This window comes from Tauraco erythrolophus, chromosome 29 (assembly GCF_009769465.1).
Source record: "Tauraco erythrolophus isolate bTauEry1 chromosome 29, bTauEry1.pri, whole genome shotgun sequence".
Taxonomy (NCBI): domain Eukaryota; kingdom Metazoa; phylum Chordata; class Aves; order Musophagiformes; family Musophagidae; genus Tauraco; species Tauraco erythrolophus.
This window is the reverse complement of record NC_141493.1, coordinates 664620-683909: the sequence shown is the minus strand read 5'-3', so window position 1 is coordinate 683909 and position 19290 is coordinate 664620. Positions and strand designations below refer to the sequence as shown.

The 19290-nt window shown below is 44.0% G+C and overlaps 1 protein-coding gene across 3 annotated transcripts in view; it reads right to left on the bottom strand.

The window, feature by feature from the left end:
• NSD3 (nuclear receptor binding SET domain protein 3) overlaps positions 1–19290 on the bottom strand; it is a 41166-nt gene that overhangs the window by 16977 nt on the left and 4899 nt on the right. For 2 of the 3 annotated variants that reach the window (XM_086628164.1, XM_086628166.1), the window contains exons 2-13: positions 15897–16624; positions 11915–11983; positions 11299–11458; positions 10700–10854; positions 9381–9884; positions 8438–8564; positions 5429–5529; positions 3035–3080; positions 2333–2463; positions 1646–1774; positions 833–959; positions 225–422 (exon numbers count right to left, since the gene is read on the bottom strand). In XM_086628164.1, coding sequence (XP_086484290.1) covers positions 225–422; positions 833–959; positions 1646–1774; positions 2333–2463; positions 3035–3080; positions 5429–5529; positions 8438–8564; positions 9381–9884; positions 10700–10854; positions 11299–11458; positions 11915–11983; positions 15897–16580 — 2431 coding nt within the window. In that variant the 5' untranslated portion in view covers positions 16581–16624. The remainder of the gene's footprint in view (positions 1–224; positions 423–832; positions 960–1645; positions 1775–2332; positions 2464–3034; positions 3081–5428; positions 5530–8437; positions 8565–9380; positions 9885–10699; positions 10855–11298; positions 11459–11914; positions 11984–15896; positions 16625–19290) is intronic. The other variant, XM_086628165.1, reaches the window with a different exon arrangement.

Here is a 19290-nt window from a genome sequence, read left to right as displayed (position 1 = left end):
ACAAAAGATGACTTAAGTGTTGCGGATCCAGACACACTCAGACAGCAGCCTCAGGCTGCCAGCTGTTTTCCCATCCACGACAGATTTAAGTTAATGACCTTGCGAAGAAGGAAACCCTCGCTCCTTGCTGCACGTGGCATTACAGAGGGCAGAGTTACATTCATTGTTGTTGTGATGATGTGTTTGGATTTCCTCCTGCTGTTCAAAGCCAGCTCTGTCCTCACCTTTGCTTGCCTTATGAATATCCTTGTCCACGGAGCAGGCTGTACAGCAATGCTGCGGGCACCGGAATCCTCGCGACTCGAACAGGGCGGTGGCAAACTTGCGAACACAGGCCTCGTGATAAAATTTGCCACACGTGCTGACGGAGCAGCGCTTCACATCCTTGCCAGGAAGTTTGCACGAGAAGCACGTATGTTCTCCTTGTAAAAGAAGGAATAGGGAAGCCCAACTGTAACTGCCAACTCTGAGATACAGATGTTGTTAAAAAAAGTTCTGAAGTGTACGGAGTTACACTGGTTTGAGCAACACAGGCTCCTTCCCTTCCAACAGCTAAGCTGGTTACTATAATCCACAACAACCACACAATTGCTGTTAACACAGAAGTCCCTTATTCTGAGCAATACCCTAAACATTTTATTACTTTTTCTCGTACCAGGTACTTGCTAAGTGGAAAATGAGAATCTGGCCTCTGAGGTTAAAAAATTAATAGAATAACCCAAACGCACTCCCCAAACCTGGAAACTGACCACCTGCGTTTGTTCCGACCAGAACACAGCTCCTCGGCAAAGCGGGAAATCCCTCCCGGAGTGGGGACCAGGAACACACTCACCGTTTCTACACTCGGCGCAGATGAACTTCTCCTCGGGCACCGACTTGAGGCCGAGACACTCCACGTGGAAGACGCTGCAGCACTCACCCTCGCAGGACACCAGGGACTCGCCAGAGCTCTCGCAGATCTTAAGCAGACAGAGGGCAAGTCAAGAGAACCAGAGGTACCCACCAGACTGCAACGCAAACAACTACCAGGTGTTAACACAGACCAGAAACTGGCTGAAGTCTCTTCAGAGCTAAGATGAGGCAGGAGAACTGGCCTACAACCCACGGCAGAACTGGCAAGTCTCTGGGCTAAAGACAATCCCAGCCCTTCCTGCCTCTCGCTCTCCTGACAGCACGAGCCGGGACAGGGAGCGGAGAGGCTCTACAGGACCCATCTGCACCCCTCCTTCTCTCACGCACCTGAAGTGCAAGAGAAGTCGTTCTCTTACTATCAACCAGGAAACTGGACAGAAAATTCCAGGATTTTCTCTCCAAAACACTGGAAGTTTTTCACTCTGCCCTATCCTGAAAGACCGTTTCAAATCTTCCAAAGGAGCAGAAAACAGCATCTACTTTTTTCTACTTCGGCTAGCAGGTAGAGATTAGATACCACTTTATAGCTTTTATGCTTTCAAGCATGCAGCAGGGCTTACGGATCATTTCCAGAGCATAAGAACCCCTAAAAGCCTTGGTATTTTGTCTGAGATGTTGAATTATCAGACATGGTGAAAATAAAGCAGTGTAATTTGAAGAGTCTGTCAGCTCAACCTAGCAGACACAGACAATACATCTCTACCCCTCATTTCTTCACAGTACCATCATTTACCTGACAAACAGTGTCTTTTTTGTTTGTTCCAGTTCCTCTCCTGGATAAGCTGGAGTCTACCGACTGCACATCAGAGGCATCAGCATCAGCGGTAGCTGACGGGCTGTCTGAACGTTTTCCAAAACTACCCTACAAAGAGGAAAAATCCAAGGCACTCAAACAAGACACTTTTGAAGGACAACCGCATTCTGAAAAGAACAGTTAAGTCACCACTGATTAAATGATCATTCAATATGTCAGGACATACGAAAGTCCTTGAAAGCTGCTGAACTTCACTAGGACAGCACAAGGAGTGCTGCCTGCTTGACATATCTTTTACCTGTACAAGCCAAAACCCACAAAGATACCTATTTAAATTTTTCCAGACACCTCTCACTTTTACACCAAAATACAGTGGCACCTCCTGACTCCCAAAGGATCTAACAACCTTCCAAAAAAGCACATGGGGTCAGTGATCTAAACCAATGTTTTGTCAGACAAAGTAGTAGGAAAATTTGTAAAGCAAGACTGTATGATTTTTTGTATTAACACAACGGAGGGGATTAGAAAGAGACTGGGCTTTATTTTTTTGGACAGACACGAATTCGTGGAAAACACGGTGTTCACGTGTTTGGCAATACACAGCTGAAAAGCCCATTACACCGAGAGATCAAACAAACAAGTCTCTGAGAAACAACATGGCTTTACCTGCAAATCGTTGAGTCCTCTTGAGTCAGAGTCAGACGTGTCTCTGTAGGCTGAGCTCGTCAGTTCCACGTCAGTCGAGGCACGACTCCTTTTCTTCAAAGGTTTACAAGAATCTGAAATCTCGCTGGCACCTTAACACAATAGGCTAAAATTAGTTTTAATACAAGTTCTCAACATTTTGCTTAAAATTTATAAAGGGAAAAGAAAGATGAGAGACTGCCTGAAACTGTACTTCATTTACTAGCCTTAATTTTCAGTTTGATACTAGTTTAATTCTCCCTGAAAAGCTAATTCACTGATAACCACCTTAGGAAGACCTTCTGACAAACTTCTGAGCATGCTGGCATAGGGGAAGAAGCTACTAAATAGTTTATAACAGAGGATAAACCCTTAGGAGATTACCTCTTCATCATTCACCTTTAAAATACGGCTAAGCAAAGCCTTTTTTTTTTAATTGAAGAAGGACTTGTATTACATGCTTGGAGCACATGAACAAACACTGTCTTTCCAACAGGCAGTGCACAAAGAAACAGACAACAACAAACCACCAGAACACCCTGACAAGAGAAATTAAGGTCAGCATCTGTCACGTTCTTCAGCAGAAAGCGTTAAGACCTCTGCAGTTTACACAGGACAAAACCCACTGCTGAAGTGTGACGCACCAGGAACTTTTAATAAAGTTTATTTTCGTATGTAACTCACCTTTCTGCAATCCTGTCTTCACTGCTGCCAGGGGAACCATTTCAACCTGTTTGAATAGGAAAACCCACAGTTAAAACCAGAGGAATTTTTCTCCCTAGTATCAGAAAGAAAACAGTCAAGTTTAAGCGATTAGCATCTCTGAACTCAGATGTAGTCTGCCATCCCCTCCTCAGTGCCAGCCTTCTTGTCCTGTTGGATTTAATCCTAGCTGCCTACGCTGAAAACCAGGAGACACGGCAGCCCCACGCTCGCTAGCAAGGTCCTTTCCAATCACTCCCTTTGGGCGTGCAGATGACAGGAAAGCTTTCTCCGTGTCTGGCGGGCAGGAGCGGGGGTCGTTCTGGCAGCCAGCCCTGACGCCTTCGGAAAAGCCCCCAGTGGTGCAAGCACAAGCTCCCCGAGCAGTTCGGCACTCGCTCCTGGAGCAGCCTTCCTCCCTGGACGGAGCGCTGCGAGGCGCCGGGACGGCAGCGCTCCGTACAGCTGGAAGCTCGAGGTCAGCGCACGCTCCAGCAGACACGTTTACAATCTTGCAAAAGCGGTTCGGGCTCTCGGTCCTGCATCAGAAGGGGAAGTTTGGAAACTGTTCTGCCAATGCACATGCAGCACGTGAGAATTTGGCGACTGTATAATAATTATAGAAGGAAGTTGTTGCCTAAAATCCTGGTTTTAAGGTTAAGAATTACAAGCTATTTCTTTACAAGGTGGTTACATATGCATGTAGAAACACATTTAGTAAATATTTAAGGATTATTCTATAATTTTTTTAAAAAATATTTTATTTTGTTGTACAATAGGTAAAAACATACAATAGAAGGATTTGTATAGGATACATTTCGTAATACAAATATAAAATCTAAACAATCACTTTTATTTCTCCACTAGTCACTGTAACAGTAGCATTAACATTTTGTTTTTCCCATTAATTGTACTCGTTCCAGTTATAATTTTATACCAAGTTGTTGCAGACTAATTTGGGAATCAGTTGCAAGAAAACTTGACTTTGGGTAACAAATATTGTTGCATAATTTTAAGAAGTTAGTAAGATTTTTTTTTTTAATATAACTTAATACATTCAAAGTTATGCGCATTACAGTGCATCTGTGTTTAAATTTTAGTCACATACTTTTCCTGAGAAAAGCACTTTAACGTTCATAGTCTTAGTTAGCTAGATAAAACGAGCGAGCAAAGCTAACTGGGGTCCATGAAGTTCATATTGTTGGTTCTTATACCTTCGTTAAATTAAGAGACACCTACAAACATAAAACAACTCATCTGAAAAGAGGGAGGCTGCGACACCCCACGACAAGAGGCTAAAGGGACTATGTCAGGTATCTCACACCCAACATTTCACGTTGCTTTAAAGTCTCAGCAAGAAACTTTCTAGAGTTAGAGCATTCTTCTGCTGAACACAGATGTAAATGCTATGGCATCAAAACAAAAATATGAGAAAAAAAAAAAGCAACTGGGTCCACTTCCAATCTCTGAAGTGAATGAAGTGCAAAACAAAGCGCAAAGGGCAAAGAATAAATTAGAATAAAAGAGATAAAAACAATTTTTCCCCTTCCCATATAAATCTTTAGCCTGACTGTCCCTTTTAAAAAAATTCTCATTGGTAAAAGCTATACTATGAAATATTTTATATAAAATTCTCGGGTTTCAAGTGGAGAGGCCCTCGAAGAGGGAAAAATCAACCATGTAAGGAAAAGAACCAACAACTTTGACAAACTTGTTAAAAAAGTGCACTCAGTTTTTAATATTAATGTCCATCCACTGAACTTTCCTACTCATTTCCACGCAGAATTTTTAATAGTTTTTTTAAAGCAACAACATTTGTCTGTCTGACATCCAGATTAAAGGAATGCCCTGTACACATTAGATCTACTTAAGGAAAAAAAAAAAAGTATATCCCAGATGATCTGTTTTACTGATGTCTGCCAACATAAAAGTCTGACTATTCATCTTTAAGTTAAATCATTCTTAAAGTCCATTTTCAAAAGTGGTCAGATTAATCAGTCTAACTTCATTTGAAAAACAAAACCTCAATACAAACCAGCAGCTAAATCAAGAGCAAATGGAAGGAACCTGGTGGCAATTCCATCGAATAGAAATTACTGAAACAAGATCATTTTGCTCATAACAGAAATCTCAAAGTAAACATGGCAGGTTCGTTGGGAGTCTTGCATCATTGAGTTCCCATTTTCCATAGCCTGACTGATACTGTGAAGATGCCAGTAGCAGAGTCACAGCAATGGTATTGACAGGGGGATTTCATGAAGGATAGTCCAAACGAAACCCGATGGGGAAAAATGGAGAAAAATAAAAAGGCACCAATATAAGCCACGACATTTATGAATACAATATATTTTAACTCTCTACATGGAGGAAGCCAACCTGCTCCTTTTTGATCTTCTTCTTTGGCACAACTTCAGTGGATTTCTCAGACTCTGAGCGGGTTCGAATCGATCTTCTCTGTTGCTTCTTTTCTACAGAACCTGAAGAAGGAAAAACGTTCCATTATATGATTCCTTGTATTTCTGAGGTACAGCAAGATGTTCAGCACCAAATCAACAGATAAAGTAACGAAACCAAGACATTTTCCTCTTTTGAATGTTTTATTTTCAAAATCAGTTCCAAGCTATTTGCCAACTGGTGCTGTGACTGCAGACAACACGTTCTGATTCCATAGACAGAGAGATCAGCTTCAGAAAGAGACACCAGTAACAGAACGAAACAAAAAGCTGGAATCCAGTTTAGGGTAAACAGAGTTTCGTAACACACCTTTCAAGCAGAGTCTTCACTTTGGTTAATTTTTAACCAAACGGTCCATCTTTGGTGTTTATGGCAAGGTATCCACAATCAACTTCTTGAACTAAAACAAGCTAGAAACTTAAGATGCAAAGTACAGCCTCCAGGTTTTCACTCAGAACACCGGTTCCGTGCCCCTGCTCCGCAGGGCGATACCCTCCTCTCAGAACTGGCTAACAAAAACTCAAAGTAACCACCACACTGTAACACGTGCCATCGACACGACATCTGAACGCCCAACTGAAGATTTTGAGAGCTGAAGAAAAACTCAGCACAAACAGAAACAGCGATCACGACGTGTTATTATAATTAATGAAAGTGAAAAACAAGTTTTTGAAACTATTACCATGGAAAACAAACTAAGGTCCATGAGGGTTACTATGACGTTGCAAGAGATGAAGTAGGAGCTACTGTTTTTTTGATAACGAAGGCTGGGCAAAACCAGACCTTTCTGTGCTGCAGTACCTCCAAAAAGGGCACATTGAGAAATAGGTACACGACGCTCAACACCACGTGCAACTTTTGGAACCGTTACACACTTAGAGCTGCACTGACAGAAAATGGAAATTTGATTTACAATCTTCTGTTGTGAAGCACTAGTCTTGTTTTTCAGTTTTGGGTGTTCCACCTAAAGATGACATGAATGCAGAATGCTTCCAAGTAAAAACACAAGCTCTTGGGACCAGGAACCAGCTTACTGTGCCAGACAGATCCACTGTCAGAAGCTGTAAACCTGTGTCTTCTTGATAGGAGATAAAACATCTAGAGAGGCAGGCAGGCTGTCAGCAGAGCCTGAGAGAAAGCCTTTCAGAAGAACTCCAGAAAAAAAAAAAAGAAGACTCAACTTGATTAATCGGATGCGCATTTTTATCAAGGTTGCATGGCACAGGAGTATCTGTGCACTAAACTTTCCAGTTGAAAAAGTTGTTGTTTTACAATAACTGCATTTCTGAGGGGAAAAAACCTTTAGTTCCGGGGTGGGAGAAAGAGAATAGCGATCGCCTCTCCTGCTGCAAGGCAATGGAAGCGTCAACTGTGTGAAACAACTGCAGTAGCTACAGCGACTGAAACTAGAAAGAAGAACCACCAGAGGAAACCCCACTGGCACCAGAACATCCGGAGTACCAGCCTGCACTGTCCATAAATCCGTGCCTATGAAAACGAGCCCACCTAAAAGCTACACAAGTACAGAAACTGAGGCGTGTTTGCAGAGGACAGTGATCCCACGGATGTTGACCACCAAGGTGTTTGACCTGGAATCCCATTTATGTTTGGAAAGGGAGAAATAACCAAACAGACAGGCAGTTAAAGCAGAAGTGACACTTGGCAACGTTAGGAGATTTTTTTCTCAAGAAGAAAAGGGGGGTTTAGCATGTGTACTGTCATAACTCTTCCATTGGATTTTGCTTCCATACCATGAGCGTTTGTACATCCTACTGTGACAGAAAGTCAAGGTGTCCTGCTGCAACCTCAACTTCACTGTCACATACCCCACGTAAAGCCAAGCGTGTCTGAGACTGTACCACGGATATGATCACAAGCACAGTAACAAACATGCAACAGCTGACAGATTTTACATGGCCCGTACAAAATCTGTGGCTGAAAAACAGAAGTCCCTATAGGGACTGAAGGAACTTGAAAACCTCGTGGTTTAGGATGACTCAAAACTGCTTCTTTTCAGGAACCTCCACCCTTTCACCAAAGGGGATCTGCCTCCTCTTGAGGACGATGAGAGGACTTACTGGAGACAAACTTCTGCTGGTGGGGAAAAGCTCAAACCTTTGGAAGAATTCCCATTAGCTATTTCTCAAAAATCAAAACATGAAAAAAATGTTGTTTTTCTGTTCTAAGTCTAGAAAGCACTCATCCAGTTTGTCTTCCTCATTCTTCTCTACTACTGTACTACTAATTAAACTTCAAATAGTTTGTTCCAGGCTTTCCCTTTTCAGTCTCAAGCTCCATTATTTGCTTCAGTGGTGGTTCTCCCTCAGACATAACAGTTCAAAACTTAGTGCTTTATGACGGGGCCCCTCGAGTGCCTTCAGAAGGCAAGCGTTATCTCATTTTGCAGATGGAGTTAGTTGAAGTCTAAAAAAAAAAAATCACTATCCTTTACAAAGGTCATGCAGGAACTCAAAGTCTAGGAAAGCACCCATCCTGATATTCAGAGCTGTTCCTTACTGAACTGTGACACTTCCAGATTCTCCTCCTTTGATCCCAGCTGTTGTACTTTACATTTGGTGCCAAAAGCCATTACAATACTCTGCTAACACACATCCACTCCGTTGTCTTCTAAAAGAACTTCCCATCTGCTCTCCACAAGGCACCCATCCTTCCAGTATGTTGACTCAGATACTGCAAGTCACAGACACTAAAGGTTCAGAGGCCACCCCAGCTAATCCCATCACAGACATCCGGTGTTTCTCAAGCAGCTGGGCTCATCATGTGCTGTATTAGCCACGCTTGTCACAACTACTGTGTGAACAGAAAAACGTTACTAATCGTTTTTAACTAATGAGAAAGTGTCGGGTTTGATATTTGAATTTAAATGCTAGACATCTAAAGTTCAGACAAGGATTCTGCAATTCTGCCTACCTGTTGATCCAGAAGTTGTTTCAGGAGAGGACGCGTTCTGCACCGCTGCTTTTTCATTTCTCTGATTTGATGAAGAATTAAGTTTCTCTTGTCCTCTGACGCTTATTTCTGTTTTGTTACCAACTCCCTTCAGAAGAAAGAATAACAGATTCTCTTAACATATCTGTGCACGTGTTGTTGCTAACAGGTCTACTGATCTACTCCTAAGCCTCACAACAGAAACATCCAACGCTCTTCAATGCAACACGTACACTTGATGTATCTACTACTGAGCTGCTTCGTGGCAGAACTTTCCATCCCTCTCAATCTCCCCTTACACACAAGGAAAAAAAAAAAAATATTCCAGTGACTTTTCTAAACATTACCTTCTCTCTAACGCTTAGGATGAAATAAATACCCTCCAGGCAGAGAGGCAGAAGAAGGAGGCAGAGAAATAGTCCTAAACCTTTTCCTTATACTGACTGTGAGAAGCTGCTGTGCACCTGAAGAGAGCTAGGAGGCAGAACTCATTTTAAAAGTCTGTTACACAAAATGTAGTTATTACTTTTTAATACATTATTAATAGTTTTGCCATCTCATCCATTCCCCACAAATCCATTGATTTTATGATTTACAGAGAATTTCTGGATTATTTCAAATAGGAAGCTGGAATTAAACAGCTCTAGTATTTTGAACGTGTTACGAGCAAAGATGTGACCGTCTGCAGGGAGCTACTCTGCCACCAGTCAAAACGGTTCCTGCCAGAGACTTTTGGATGCACTGAAATTCAGAGTTCAGTGCACTAAAAGATTCTGTTGTCACACGTGTGTTTTGTTAGCTTTACTCTCTCCAATGAAAGGAACACGTATTGTGAAAGCTTGGTGGACACGAGTTTAGGCCCCACAGTAAGACAGACTTGGGACAACTTATGAACAGAAGAGAAGTCACTGCACAAAGCACATACCTTAGTGGAATAAACAAACTGATCGATGAGTTTTCCATCCCCAGCAGCATTCTGAAGGGCAAAAACCTGTTCAATTTTAACAACCGGAGACATGTTACATTTCTGAAGATCCAAGTTGTGCATGGTTATTGAAGCTGGTAAGGATTTCCTAGCTGCAGCTGTTTTCCATGCAATTTTCACAGGAGGTGGCTCCTCCTCTTCCACGCTTGACTGCCTCCGCTGGCTTTGTCGTCGCACCTCAGCATTGGAAGGCGATGCTGCTGCCACGTTGGCGTGTTCCGGCTGGGTGTTCAACGCGGGCTTCGGTCGTCGGTTCTTCTTGGTCTCTGATTTGGAAGCAGCAGCCTTTTTGGCTTTGGACAAAACCTCCTCTGGCTCTTGGTCTATATAAATGAAGGTGTATTGTTCTATCCTTTCTTCCCGAGTCATTTTCAACGCTTTCTCAGCATGGGCAATGCCAATATCCCACTGAGCACGCTCTCTTTGCGGCCTCGGTTTGCGAATCTTAAGGAACAAAGACAAGCAGCTAATTACACTGAAAATTCAGCCATGTATAGCACTTAAAATGCAATCCTGAGGGTCTTTCATCTCTCAGGCAGCAGATTTAAGTTTTTGACAATTACGAGGTATTTTGGAAAGGCGGACAGTGAACCCCCTGCTCAGAGTACAAGCAGACTGTACCGCAATCATGCTGCACCATGTAACCATCACAATTAGAAGTGGCTGCCCTGAGTTGCAGCTTCACTAAAGACAAGAACAGGCAGTATTCAAGCCCGTAACTCTGTTACAAGACACAGAATTAATCCTAATTTAGCTACTTTTTAAACCCTCCTTATTTTTCTATAAACACTCTTTTCCTTCCACATCAGTATTTTGATTACGATAAATATTGACTGAAGCAGCCCATCTACACAGTAAGGAATTCCTGTAGCTAACATTTTCTTTCCAACAAAACAATGGAAAAGAACATATCCACTAGTATTGGGGTTGGAAGAGTGTCCTTTAAATGCTGTATTTTCCAAAAGCCAGGTTAACAGGGAACACCCAGGCAGTTTTTATTTAATATTCTAATACAGATATACAGTTATCCCCAACGCCCAGGATGACTACCGACACAGCAGGCTCAGCTACCAGCCTTTTCACGCCAAAGTCGTAAGAGTATGGAAACATTTTCAGCATCTTTTGAAAAAGGCACTTCTGCCAGTGAAACGCAGACACTCCTTTAGAGAGTAAAGCTCCACAGCATTTCAGAACTGCCCCACAGTTTCACTTACACAGGCACTGGAGACACCTGCCTCTACAACTCGTGTCCATCATACCTTCTGTTTCTCAGAGTGGTTGCTGGCCTGCTTAGCAGCCTCAGCCAGTAACTGCTCGTACTGTCTGTGTCCTTCGTACTCTCGAACCCGCTTCTCGTGCACCCACGCCCTCTCCGGCTGGTTGCTAAAAAACTGAACGTGGTATTCACGGGCACCTGAAAATGAAAAATTCTCATCAGCAGTTTTACCAACGTCACTCTGCTGGTTTGGCTTACGCTTTCCTCCTCCACATCACTCAGTTCCTGCAGGTGGAAGTGCGTAGCTAAAGTTCAGAAGTAAGACGGGCCTAGATTCAGAAGAGTTTGAAGTGGGAGGATAAGTACACCTTGCCCACACTGAACACTCACACTCATCAGGGTCTTCTCACAAATACACTGACTTGAGAAAAGTGGGAGCATCTGGGCACAAGCCTAGTTTGCACACACTCATCTGCAGAGGTGATTTAATAAGAACTAGTTTTATACATTTCAGGAATAGTCCTGTTCAGCACGCACACAAGCGGAACTCATCCTGCAAAGGGAGTTCAAAGGCAAGATATTTTCAATAAAGGAACAACTACAGACGCTTGACATATTCTGGCAGAGATCTTCCTCCCTTACCTCTTGTATTAATTTTGGTATGAACATCAAGCTGTGGGTCACATGAAACCATGCAAGGCCACCACGGGTACGTTCCCACCTTGGACCAAACCAGATCGCCAACCTGGAACTTGATGTCATGGGTGACTTGTGTTGGAAGAGAAGGCAAGAACTGCTGGACCTACAAAGAAAACACAAGCTTAAAGCCACAGAAGACAATTCAGCGCACCTAGAGATGCCCACACCATCCACAGGGAGCTGTTGTTTTTCTCTCGGGTATCCCTGATGTTTTATAGTCTAACATAAGATAAATGTTTCTCAGAAACGTGACAGAAAGGAGTTAAACACAGCTAGGATTTACACAAGATAGTCCCTGACAAACCAAGACACACGACAGCAACCTCCACCACCACCCCAAAAAAGTTTCTGCTCCATAAGTTAAGGATGTTGCTTTTGGGATAAGATAAAACAATAAATACAGTACAACGAGAGATGTTTTGATGCAGTAATGACTAATAAGAGTTTTAAAGAAATGGCACTTGATTTATCTGATAAATTAAAGGATCCACGTACTAATTACTCCAAAAATAGTAACACACTATAAGTTCAAAAAGTTTTAATTAGCGTATGTACTAACCGGGGTTTCCTCCAACACTGTATCTTCTCTTGGTCTTTCTGACAGCATGCTCAGCCTCTCGTTTGGTCTCTAGGAAATGGGTAATAATGAAGAGAAAAAAGGAAAACAAACACAAACAAGGTAAGGGGACAGTAAAACAACACCAAAAAAAGCACAATAATGAAACCAGGCAGAAAGAAGAATTCACAGAGAGAAAGGCAACCATGAACCCAGAAAACATGACAACTCCTTATGCCCAGTCCAAAACGTAGCAGCATCATAATCAAAAAATACCTTTTTCCCTACACTATTTACATTACCATCACATCTACACGACAATGTTCTCCTGTAACAGATGACAGAACAACATACACTCAAGGACAGTAAACCCAAATAACCACCTACTAAATTAATATACAACTTCAAAGAAACAGAGAGGAGCACATGAAGGATATCCACAGTAACGTGATGAGTCTCACTGTATACCAGTTATTTGCAAAAACTACATTCCAAAAATCATATTAAACATACAATATGAAAGTGTAAAATCAAAGTTAAACTGCATATAGTTGGTAAGTATATTTGGAGGATCGAAAGTCAACGACATAAAGCCTGCAGTGCATTTATAGGCCAGGCTGAGGCACACACACATTCTGTTCTGGCAGAGTAGGACAGGAAAAGGATCGTGACTGAACAGAAGCTAACATCGGTGGGGTGGCCATGACAGGAGCGTGATGACACAGCAGGCGAGAAGGTAAGAGGTGGGCTGTGAACTATCTGATGAGACAGAGACCAGATGTTTGTGTTTAGTCGTACTCGAAGAGCAGCAAAAGAGGAGTCAGACACGCAACAAGAAACTAATAATGTTGTTAATCCAAATTACACCCAGTCCATTTCAAACAAAAACCCTGTGTGAGCCAATCCTGCACGCTTCAGCCCAGGGAAACACGAGACACACGTGTACGTAGTGTGCAAGCAGAACAATCCAGGTCAGTATCTCAGAGCTGTCTGTAGAAAACGGCCATTTACGACCGACCTGGTGAACACTTGCTGGGCAGAAATCATGGCAATGACTCCTGCCTTTCTTTCGCTACAGCACGTTATGGAAACTCCACGTCTGCCAGAAGAGCCAAGCAGATCACACGGATCCAAGCTCCCCGCTCCTCGCAGAACACGACCAACGCGCAGAGCGGCATGTTCCCACAACGAGTATTCAGAGCTTAAAGTTCAACGATGTTTTCAGAACATTTTCATTTCAAATCAGCCCTTCGAGTGTGAACTTCCCCCCGAGCCAGTGGGTTTCCACAGAAATTCCAGTGTCAGAATGAGGTAACAGCTGCAGATGGCTCTGCTTTCGAACAGCCATCCTGAACATAAAAGTGCACAACACCCAAAGCAGTACCAGATGATTTGTTCGTTCCCATTCAAAGATCCCGAGTTACAAGTCTCACACGATTAACGCTGAAGATGATGGACACGTACATGATAAATGTACAAGAAGATGCAATCGTGTCGTGGAAAGCCAAATGGTGGGAGGATCAAACTGAGACTGCACCAGATAATTCATGTCAAAAACCACTAGCACAAAATCCCGCTCATGGCAGAGGGATCTGCTGGCTGGAACAAGGGCAAGTACCAGGAAAGATTTCACTGCAACACATCCTTTCGAAAGGGAAATGGAAGCTACAAGGAGGACAAAAGCAAGACCAAGATTTCTGGTGAATTGTGGGTGACACATATGGTCAGGAACTCAGAATTTGGGAGGCAAGGTTTTAGCTCCATCTGAGAAAGACGGATGACGTTCTTGTGATAACCAAGTAACACGAGTCACACAGAGGGACAGGCACAGCTGAAGCTTGAAGAGCAGAATCAGAGTCCCTGGGAAAAGGGAGGACAAAACGACAAAGCGAAACGGACAGCCTGATGCGAGGGTGACGGCAGGAGAGGAGGCCAGAGGGCATCAAACCTGCTGAGGTTTGGTTTAAGTGAAACCCGGGGGACAAACACACGTTACAGCAGCAAGCAAAGCACGGGCGGGCGGACAACAACGAGGAGCAGAGGCATCCAGCAGAGCGGACGGTGAGAACGGATCCCTCTTCCTACCCCTACATGCAGGTGTGACGCTGGCGCAAGGGAGATGCCACCCGGGGCACCTCCTTCTCATCGTAACTGCCTGCTGGGAGCAGCTGCCAGCGGCACACACCAGTTGCTACAGCCACTTGAAAGGGGCTTCAAACGGCATTTCCGAGATCAAGAAAACTGCGCACAAACGCAGTCACAGACGGTTTGTATTTTAATCAGATAGTCCATTCCCGTTTGGATTACGTTTATTCGGATCCTACTGAGCTTTGTGAGAGTCAACTACAGTGATCAAATATAGCCAAAGCTCAAAATCTTGATGCATCACCAAGATGACCTCTGGAAGAGGTGCCCTTACCAGAAAGGAGATGTAACAGGTATAAAACTTGTAAAGATTCCGGTTAAGGGGAATGTGTGTGCGCGAGAAATCAGCGCGTTTTCCATTAAAAATAACACAACCATAGCAAGCACATGAACCTGCTATACTGGATCAGAGTCCTGATCCCTACAGGGCAGGACCTTCTCCCAAAAGCAGCAAGAATCAAGGGGTTTCACAGGAACTGACAAGGAATTTCGTGATATCCTGTAAGAGCCCAGTTCAGCCTGAGCCAGGCTATTTCTGTCCTGGCCCGGTATGGCCACTTCCCCACTCCTGACACTAGCCATCCCTCTCTGCTACCCACTCCCCTCAAACTAGGAAACAGAAACCAGCATCAGAGTTGGCAGGAATAAACAAGAGAAAAGGCAACAGAAGTAATGAAGCGGCTTATAAAACAGAAGAAAAAAGAACGGCTGGGAGCACTGAAGACCAGTATTTGTGTCTCTGCTTCCTGGAATCTCAGTCAAAACACTATATATATATATATATAAAGAGAAATCCATTGTATTATATACACACACCCCTCCCCTACACACTTAAAGTCATATTAAGAAACTTGACAGAAACACTAACAGACATCAGTATTGAGTTTTCCCAAAGTTTGCTGAGTCAACTGGGACTGTTAACCTGCCTGCCGTTTTGGAACACTAATTTCTACCGGCTTCTACACACGCTACACGGCTCCTGGGCTTTGTACATCGTTACGACACCAAAAGTATCTTTCAAAACTTAATTAAAAGCTGCAGTGCTGAATGTTCCAAGTAATCCGACTTTCCTCTGAATAACCCAGCGTTATAAAACCCTCTGCTATGGAGACAGGCTGGGAGAGTTGGGGCTGTTCAGCCTGGAGAGGAGAAGGCTCTGGGGAGACCTTCCAGCACCTAAAGGGGCTACAGGAAAGCTGGAAAGGGGCTTTGGACAAGGGTGTGTAGTGACAGGACAAGGGGCAATGGCTTTAAACTGAAAGAGGGGAGATTTCCATGAGATCCAAGGAAGGAATTTTTCACTCAGAGGGTGGTGAGGCACTGGCACAGGTTGCCCAAAGAAGCTGTGGCTGCCTCATCCCTGGAGGTGTTCAAGGCCAGGTTGGATGAGGCTTTGGGCAACCTGGTGTAGTGGAGGGTGTCCCTGCCCATGGCAGGGGGGTTGGAACTGGATGATCTTTGAGGTCCCTCCCAACTCAAACCAGTCTATGATTGTATTATTATTTTCAAAATACGTTGTTGCTTGTATGCTTTTGGCAAAAGCTCCAACTTCAACACTGTCCAAAGCGTTTGTAGCAAACTCTGAACATGCTAAAACATTAAATAATATTAAAATATATTATATAACCTTTTGTAACCTTTTTTTAATACGCAGTCTTTTCACTAAAATTGTGTTGTCCTAGAAATACAGTTCCTAGCAACCCAACACAGAGCATCCGAGCAGTAAACAAAGCCTCAGGGCTTTCAGTACGTATACAAACAACAGCAAGGAAAACCACTGCCAAAGACGCACACTCCGTGTCAAGAGTATACAGATGGCTGAAACTATTATTCCACTTACATTTTGTTCCTCTGGTTCTAATTTTGGAATTTTGTGCGACTTGCGCTCTTCCGATCGGGAAGAGTCATGCTTGCTACTTTTTTTCCTTTTCTCTTTTCTCCCTTCGTGTTTCGCCTTAGCATACTCACTCGCTTGCACTTCATTTAAAAGGTCCCCGCACAGAGAGGACTCAAACAATTCCCTGCCGTTCTGGATAGTTTTGGTTATTTTTAATTTGATCTCTGGGGAGCCAGTCTTCTTTGGAATCACCGTGTGTGAAACTGAAGGTGGTGGTGCAGGTGGCGGCTGGGGAGGGGAAGGTTTTTCCAGAACTTCGTGCGGCCTTGCGTTGGAGTTTTCCATTTGGTAATACTCCGGGGGACTAAAGTTCCTGGCGGTACCAAAGCCATTGGCTGAACCATTGGGATACTGGCCGTAGGTCTGGTATTTGGCCTGAGGTTCGTACATACTGATGGCTGGTGGGTAGCCGTTGGTGAGCGGCGGGAGGTCCTCCGTCGCGGGCGCCGCGTACGGAAAGCCTGGCTGCAGCGCAGCCTCGTACGGCGTCCGGCCACCATCTTCAGCAATGTCACTGCTGGCATCGAAGGCATCCTCTTGGCGGATGTTGGCTGAGTCAATGAGTTGAGGTGGTTGCTGAATTGTGTTTCCCATGATCCCTTGCATGAAAGAGAAAGAGAAATCCATTGTTCTGCTCCAGCATCCTTAGCTTTCCCTTTTTCTCATAGGGCCTAAAGGAGGGGGAAGAGAAACAAGTCAGTGTAAATCAAAAGATAATAATCAAGCAAATTAAACTGTTGAGGAAAAGAGAGCTAAAGACTAGTCTCCCCTTCTCCATTCAGCAGCCATCCTCTCTCGGATTTAGAGATGACTGGTATTACTTCATCTTTAAAAAGGGCTTTTTACACATTTCTGCAAAACAGCTTTTTTACATGACACTTTCTTCTTCCCCAAGACACTGAAAGAAACATTATAAGCACCTATAAGTGGTTAAAAACTATGAGCCCAAGTCTTACAGGGCCAGAATAACGGCGCTAAAATTCCAACCACTCTCTACGCCCCTCCCAGTTTGATGCTAGGAAGCATTACTCCAACACAAAGCAGTAGGACACAGCACACTCCAGACCTCAGGAACACAGAAGATAGCCAGTCCCCTTGACACCACAGTCACTGCAAACTCAACAGGCCAGAGAAACCACGAGACGACCACTCAGATAAGCAAGAAACCTCCTCTGTTCCTCCCCATCTCCTTGCCAAAATCCGAGACAGATGAGCAGCCCTCCAGCCAGCGAGAGACCTGAGCCACCCGCTTTTCTGAACAAAGGCACAGTTAAAGGGAATAGGTCATTCCACCTCAGCTGCTGAGAAAACCAGTTCAAACGGCGCGAGAGCCTCTCCCTCCCCACCCCCCTGCCTTATTTTAATACTAAGCACTTGTGGCTTAAACACTTCGAGGTTCTCGGGGAGAAAAAAAGAGCCTCAGCATCAAAAGATCTCCAAAATCCAAGGTTATTCACGGAATTAGATTACAGGTGAGAAAGCTGTCATACACACTTTCACTTTTCCACTACGCATCAAAACACCTAAATCAGACTAAATCAAGGTTAGATTTCCAAAACTCAAGTACCGGCTCGGAGAAGGCTTTTGTGTTCACCTAAATAATCTCAATGTGCGACAAGAAAAAACACACAGTGGCCAAAACTTCGGTAAGAAACACCAGTTTGCTCCCACGCGAGGTCGATCTGGCCCTTCCAAAGCAAACAGGCCACTGCAGTACTTGTTCTGTTTATTCTGGGTTACTGTGCCCTTTTGCTCGGAGCTTGAAACGCCACTAGCACATCCCACGGACCCTTCTCATAGTAAGAACCGACACGTAACCCTGCCCACGTACAAACTCTCACCCTCCAAAGCAATGCTGCTCGATAGTTTATCCAGTCGTTTGTACAACACTGACAGCGCTTCCTTCCTCCGAGACTGCAAAAAGAAACTGAAGTTAAAGAGTAACACGGAAGAACTGAACAGAATTTTGTTCTATGTTCTGCAGACTTCACCTCAGATTATACTGATGTTTGTCCTCGTGTTCCCTGCCCCGTGCAATCAACTAGGGGCACGTTTGTCACGGTAATTAAGTGACTTTGGGACACAACAGCACGCTGCTGCTGCGCAGCAAAACTCACTGACTGCAGAAACCACGTCTCGTGGCCGTAAAACCATCTCTTCTCTCCAGCAGCTCTCTGCACACCAGCCACAAAACCGACACAAAAACTCTCCTGCTAAGGGCTCAGCGTACCTGAGGGACAGCACAGCGAGCGAGCAGGATTGCACATCAAGGTCAGAGCCAGAAAACCACCACCCATTCCAGGAAAAGGAAGTGGGACCGTTTGTACTATTTACAAATTAATTGTTTACATCTGCCAAACCGAAGAGCAAACATCAGATTTTTCGCTAGTAAGAAACTGCACCCTAGGCTGCTTTTATTTGTTACTAAAACCGGGTTCAATCTTTTTTTTTTTTTTTTTTCTTCCTTCTGAACACTTAGAAAACCCCACAAAACCTTGTCTTGAGGGGCTGCATCAGCGCTTCCATCATCCTGGCACATCCACTGCTGGATGGACCGAGTCAACGCAGAAATAGTTGAAGAAATTTCAGAATTACTCTTGACTTCCCTGGTTTTTATTGTTGCTATTTTCTTTTCATTGTAATTAAATCACTTTCTTTTACCCAAATACTCTGAAAGTAAGATCATCCACTTAGTTTAGTAGAACTAAGCACCAGAATGTTATAAAAAGGATCCGCTGAAGTATATCATACCAGGGCCTGAACTTTGGTGTGGCCACACTAGAAATAAAAAGCGAAAATCAACTTGCAGAAAGCGAAACTCTATAAAACGAAATTTCTATTACACTGGCAATCTCAGTCTTTCCTTAAAAGAGCTCCCACCCTTAAAAAACTGGGATATAAACCGAACTCTTTTGTGCAGCGTTTCACCGGGACACCAAGTTTGTTCATTCTCTGGGATGCTGCACACACACATCTGGCCGATCACAACGCACCGTGTCGGGCTGCTCATGTTCACCCATTCCAATTCCACCTACGAACACCGTGCAGAAGCTGGTGATCCACAGCCTGCTGAGGAATCTGACAAAGAGCCTCAGCCCTGTGCCCAACAGCACGAACTCCCTGTCGCACGCTGGAGCACTAAGGCATGACAACACCACAGGCTTCTTGTCACGCTCACGTCTGTCTGGGCCTACAGGAAGACGCTACACTTGACCAACGCAGCCAGCAAGAGTCCTTACCCACACACAGACAAAGAATGCTCGTGCCAGGGCAGCTTATTCTTCTCAGAAGGGCTGGAATAAGGTACAGCATGAAAAACGCAGTTTTGCTGGTGCTG